Genomic DNA, 6199 nt, shown 5'->3' with positions numbered 1-6199 from the left:
AGTGTAAACTTTTTAATCAAGAGTGAAAGTGAATTTTACTGTATGAATATTTTATGATGATGTATACATATATGTTATTGTCGCAATTCGATGTCGTACCTTATAACAAACAAAAATGGGTTTATTGATAATGCAAAACGGCCGTGACAAGGGTTGCGATGTTCTTGCACATATGGAATTTCCGTAGCCCCGGCATAACAAATGAAAGAAAAAAAGCACTGTTGTACTTGTCTGATCATCGTGTAAAGAAAATAAAAGAAAAACTATTAAAAATAAAAAAAATTATACGTAAATCCTATGAATTATTATTATTATACCTCAGCTACCTGGTTTTGAAATTTTTTTAAGGTTGAAGACAAGGAATGAAATGTTTTCGTAATATAAGATGCGACTTTATTGTAGTTTTCGATACAGATTCATGATTTAATGATACATTTTTTATAATGTTGCGTTTCGTCTCTTGCACAATTTCGTGCAGACGTTTTTTAATTTTTTTTTTGTTACGTATCCCGTTGTGCGCGTCGACAATTTACCACTCGTTAAATGACTGAATTTTACATTTTATTCTTTTTCCTATACATAACGCAATATCCATATATACACAAAAGCAATATAAATAAACGCGAAGATGAACGAACACGACTTTTCTTTGTTTAAGCATTCCCAAACACGTTTAGATTCATGCTTCACATATTGCAATTACATTATTCATCAGGCACACGCGTTTTTTTTTAAATTTAATATTTCACTCGATATACACTTTTTCAGCGATAGCTTTTTAATATATTATCAATTAATGTATCTTTTATAATAATATAATTTGCACCACTTTAAGCATTTCTCACTCTTTTCTCTTTCTTCCTCTCTTACGCGACATCAATATATCTTTTCGAAGACATTTTTTTTCATACGGATCACAGCTCGGCTTGCTTCTTATATATTGTTAAAATTGATTTAAACGCCTGTGTTCCTATTTTTGCTTTGGAAAAATAATAAACAACGTCGCGCATTATACATGTTAAATGTTTACAGCTATATGTTAGAGATTTGTATTCTATAATATTTGCGCTCATGCATGTATCTGGTTTTTTTCATCATGGCTTTTAACGAACAAAGCTTTGGTCTGATGAGTTCGTTTCTAAGATTTGGCTACCTGTACGGAACTATTATCACCGCGTCAATTTTATTTTTTAATATTTTTATTTACACACTGACAACAAGATAATATCATATAAGCTAATGAGAAAGTTTAAACGATTATATTTTTGTTTGTGTGTCAAAAAGTATAAAAAAACTTTGGAGTTTATTCCATGCAAAATATCTCAAAGGAGATAAAATGGAAATCAAGTCTCAGAGATTATCGGTTCCATATAAAATTCCAAAAGTAAAAACTTATTTAACAGTAAAAGTTTTTGAGCCAATCTTGATTGTTGTTGTTCGCTACATTTAATTATAATCTACTTATTGAGATCAGTTGAATTAAATGCTCTCATAAAATTCAATACATTTGAAAATTTAATTAATACAAATTTTAACTGTATCAAAGTAAATATTTGTCCGGTGTCTAAATGAATCGAGAAAAATGTTATACATAACTGGAATATACTTTTGTTTATATACAATACAATCATTCAATAATAATCAAAATTTATCGGTGATCATTTCAAGAGAGCTGTTATTTTTTTTACAAAAGCTTAAACATTTTGAAAATTCACGATACATTATTAATATTATAACAACACTATTTACGAAACTATGTTTCAATAATTGTGCATGATTAGTAGTTACTATCTGCATATCTCTTATTTAAAAATTTAGAAAAATTGTAAAGTTTAGAAATAACTTATTCAATATTACATAAATCAACAATTTTTTTCCATCATCGTTAATATCAATCTGCTTGTAACGTTTGAGAAAATGAATGAACTTTACATATCATTGATTAATGCAAAGAGTTATGAAAAATGAGAATGAAAAGTGAATATTTTGAAAATGATGCATAAAAACCTTGTAAAACTCTATAAAAAACGTCTTATAAACTCACATTATCAAGCCAAATAATGATGAATCTTAAAAAAAAGCACTTCAGAACTTGCACATGGCTAATTAGAATCTTCGTGGCGGTAGCTTATTTATTAGATGATTTTATCGGACAGCTCGAGTATTTTTCATACAAGTTCTAATCTTTAAAATAAAAATGAAAAACTTTATTTTTTTCGAGATATAAGTATAAAAATGAAAATAATAACAAAAGTTAGTGTCTTTTCTCAAACAACTTATTTGACATAATAATTAAATCTATTTTTAGTTCAAGACAAATATTCAAAACATTAATGCATTATTTTGTTACATCGCAATTATGTAATTATTATAATCACGCGTCACATACTATATGTTACACATTTAAATGACACTGTAAATTTTTATACAACTGATATCATCAGCTTTTCCTACAATCATCGTCAGGTAAATTATGTTTTCGATTTTTTTTCAACTATGAAATTTTTTTAAAAAACGACAATATATATTGTTTATATAATATCGTATAATTATATAAAAAAGGCAACGATTGTTACGGAGTATTGTGTGTGTATAAAGTAAGGTGTATAACGATACAAAAAAGTTCCTCCTTATACCTATATAAATCAATGACAAACGCCGTTTACGATATTTTTGTTCTTGCTATTGAAAACCAAACTGTTCATCGACAGTTAGTCGGAAAGTTTTAATTAAAAAATGTTACGTGGCAGTGTTGTAAATCATTGTTTCGTCAGATGATTATATCTACTTACGATGAAATCTCCACTATTCGGAAACAGACACTATTATACTTAGCCAGCGATGAACAAGCTATACGTTTACAGTAATTTCAATAATTATTTTTTCTATCTAAACTTTTTAATAATGTTGTTATTTCTGCAAACAACCATCAACAAGCTATACATCATACACATCAGCGTTAGACCAATAAAATAATATAAGTTACTTATACTTTTCTCATTTTTTTAAAGTAAAAAAAATATAAAATTAATCACATTCAACAATTCAAATATATCTAACTAAAAAAACCCTTACTACGATAGCATGTACAAAGTAAAACATTGCATTACAAAAATCATTTACAATCGATATTTTCAAACTTTCATTTGAATCCTCAAATATACAACTTTTCTTTTTTTCATCTTTTACAACCCCACGAAAACTTACAATCTAGATATAAGTTCAATCATATATATGTTAAATTTTTAAATATACATATGAATTCGAAAGATATATTCAAAAAACCTATATGTTTTCAATTTGTTTCGCTCCGACAACGTCTTCAACGTGCGAATGTAATCGAATTCTAAATGCGCCTGGACGTTGGAACGTTTTTAAAGTTAAGAAAATAATATCAATTGCAGTATTATAATGAAGTTTAGCAGGCCTGCGAATGAATGACGGGTGCGCCTCTGTGAAGTGCCGAGGGTACCTTGGCCTTTCTAATTGTTCCATTCATCGACTGCTGCTGTTGCAAATGGTGCATCTGTTGCATTTGCTGTATGAGCGTTGGGTCCTGTTTACGTATTTCTAATGGCAGTTGAAGCACCTCCATGTATTCCCGTATGAGGTTGGCTATTTGGTATGCCTAAAAATAAATGCGATATGTCAAGTTCGAGTTCACAACTTGTACAATGACTTTTTCCTTTCAAATGCTTTACCTGTGAAGTGGCTAGAATGACTTTGCTCTGTTTCTTATCGGTACCGGTTATTATCATCAGACAATTAGTGGCAGGACTGTAGCTAAGTATACTTGAGTATTCAAAAGTACAAAGTGCATTTCTCGATCGATGCTCGAGCAAATGTAGACCTTTTTGATCGACGGCCAGCCAAAGCATGCGCGGCCAGTTTGACGTGAACGACTGCATGACGTCGAATATGGTGGCTTTGTGCAGAGGCCACGACTGTATGAGATTGAGGAAGGCTTTCTTCGTCTCCGGGGCGGTCATGCCGCGACAGGACTGATGATGTTGCACTACTCCGTCGAGGCAGAGATTCGGAACCATGCGCGCCGGTAAGCAGTGACCCGCTATCGTCTGGTATTCTTGTACCGTCAGGTGATCTTCGCAGTCGCCGAGTTCCAATTGAGCTTGCAAGGCCGACAACATTAACTGCGAAATAAATATTTAATTAGAGAAGTAATTTTTAAAAATAAATTCCAAACAAATATTTACACCGAGACAAGTACTTACCGCTTCTTTATCCGTGATGGGGAAACGATCAGCTCGCAGATCGTGCAAAACTTGATGATACAGCAGTTCTTTCTCGACCGGATCGTCGAGATTCATGTATTGATCGAGGAACAAATGTTTCTTGAATAAAAAGAAGTAGTGTGCGTGTTTGCGTTGCTGCGTGTTTGTTCCATTACCCGTCGTTGCGGTGCGATATTTTTCCCATTTGGACATGACTTCGGCAATTTTTTCAACTGGTAATAAAGCTCTATCGGACGAGCCAACGACTTCGTAAATCGCGTAACCTACAGACAAAGACGGAAATAGATCAATACGTGGAAATTCAACTTGAACGTATCTCGTTTATAATTGCACTTTGGACATACCCATGGCGCTCTCGCCGAGGCCAACTTTGGCTTTGATCAGTTCCAGCACGTCTCTGGCCGTCGCGGACGGATGAAACTCGACCGAGTGATACTGCCCGTCCATAAAGTGGAATCTCGTGTAGAGCGGTCGCCGATTGATCGTGCACATGATCTCCTCGCGACTGGGCGCCAATTGCCGCCTTATGGTGCCTGTAGTCTTGTTCAAGCACTTCTCGGCGAAGCGCGCGTATTTGCCCTCCTCCGTCACGTAGTCGCTGGCGCAACGCTTCAGATGCCATATCAGATACTTGCGGATTATCTTCTGTGGCGGTAGAATGACCGAGCAAGCTGAAGGCGAAGAATAACATTTTTTTATTCTAAAGTCGTTGCTTTTTTTGAATCATTTTTTTCTAGTATTTATTATATAACTTACCCAAAGATAGCAGAGCCCAATGTCGCAAGTTTACTCGGCTGTTCGGATCGGGATGGTCCGTGGTCTGTTTGATCAGTTGCAAGAACATTTCACCTAGTAGCGTGTCTTTGCGCATGCATCGATCCATCATCGTTTGAATGAGATTCACATGCTCGTCCTCGGCTCGTCTGACCTGATCGCCGTTCTGACCCAGTCCAGCGTAAGTGAGTATCAGTTGGAAGATGTTCAGGGCTATTTGCTCCTCGGCGTCGTTGAGCTTCATCAGACTCTGCGCCAGTGGTGTGCGACTGAAGGCCCAGTAGCCGTAGTGGAAGCCTTTGTACGTCTCGCCCTGATCCGTCAGCGATCCGCCGTGCTCCTGTCGCAGCTTTTCGATCCTGCTCTTTGACAGTCGTCTCAAGGTATTGCGGAAGAAACCGGCTCCGGCGTCCTGGGGCTTCTTCAGAGCCTCCGAGTCGACCAAAGTCCGGCGGCAGTTGACGAGATTGTGATGCAGCCTCACGCGATCCTCGGTCGTGATTCCTTTGAGCCTTTTGGCCGGCACCTCGTTCTCGGTGATCCAGCCGGCCAGCGGTGGATAGTAGCTGACGATCAAGCTGCCGATCTCGTTTTTCTGCGGCGTCTCGAAGACGAAACACTTGTGCGGACTGTCGGGTGCGTGTCTCAGCAGAGATATAGTGATGAACGAGTCGCTTGGGTCGAGCATGATGCTCTCTACGTCCTGGTAGCGATACTCCGACAGCACGAACTTGTCGTCGGGCTTGATAAGCATGAGACCCTCGCAATTCACTCCGAGGATCAGTTGATTGCCGTAGGACCAGTAGCCGCGGTACGTGACGTTGAACATGGTCGTGCCGTAAAGCGGATACTGCATGACGCACGATAGATAAAGCACCTTGCTGGCCAATTCGGAGCGCCCTGCGCCGTTCTGGCGATGGGCCTGGGCGAGTATCGGTACCCAGACGTCATCGCCGCGAGCTCGACTGATGCGATAAGGTAAAAACGTTTCGATCTCGCTGTAGTAATCCAGTCGGTCGTTATCCTTCGGATCGCCCAACATCACTTGGGCCTGCAAACCAGCCAACTGGAGGGCTACTTTTTCAGATACAGGAAAGTCGTCGCACTGCAAATAAAAGAGCAAAAAGTTTTATTGAAAATGCATGAATCTAATTTATTTTAAATAAAGGAAA

At 37.0% G+C, this 6199-nt stretch overlaps 1 protein-coding gene across 1 annotated transcript in view; it reads right to left on the bottom strand.

The window, feature by feature from the left end:
- Window positions 1-370: 370 nt before the first annotated feature.
- LOC106652181 (unconventional myosin heavy chain 6) overlaps window positions 371-6199 on the bottom strand; it is a 51761-nt gene continuing 45932 nt past the window's right edge. The window contains exons 10-14 of the mRNA XM_023461046.1: window positions 5010-6132; window positions 4598-4924; window positions 4233-4516; window positions 3702-4151; window positions 371-3628 (exon numbers count right to left, since the gene is read on the bottom strand). Of these exons, the coding sequence (XP_023316814.1) occupies window positions 3419-3628; window positions 3702-4151; window positions 4233-4516; window positions 4598-4924; window positions 5010-6132 (2394 nt within the window). The 3' untranslated portion in view covers window positions 371-3418. The remainder of the gene's footprint in view (window positions 3629-3701; window positions 4152-4232; window positions 4517-4597; window positions 4925-5009; window positions 6133-6199) is intronic.

This window comes from Trichogramma pretiosum, unplaced genomic scaffold (genome assembly GCF_000599845.2).
Source record: "Trichogramma pretiosum strain Unisexual culture from Peru unplaced genomic scaffold, Tpre_2.0 scaffold18, whole genome shotgun sequence".
In the NCBI taxonomy this organism is placed as follows: Eukaryota; Metazoa; Arthropoda; class Insecta; order Hymenoptera; family Trichogrammatidae; genus Trichogramma; species Trichogramma pretiosum.
The sequence above is the reverse complement of the archived record's forward strand: the minus strand, read 5'-3'. Positions and strand labels throughout refer to the sequence as shown.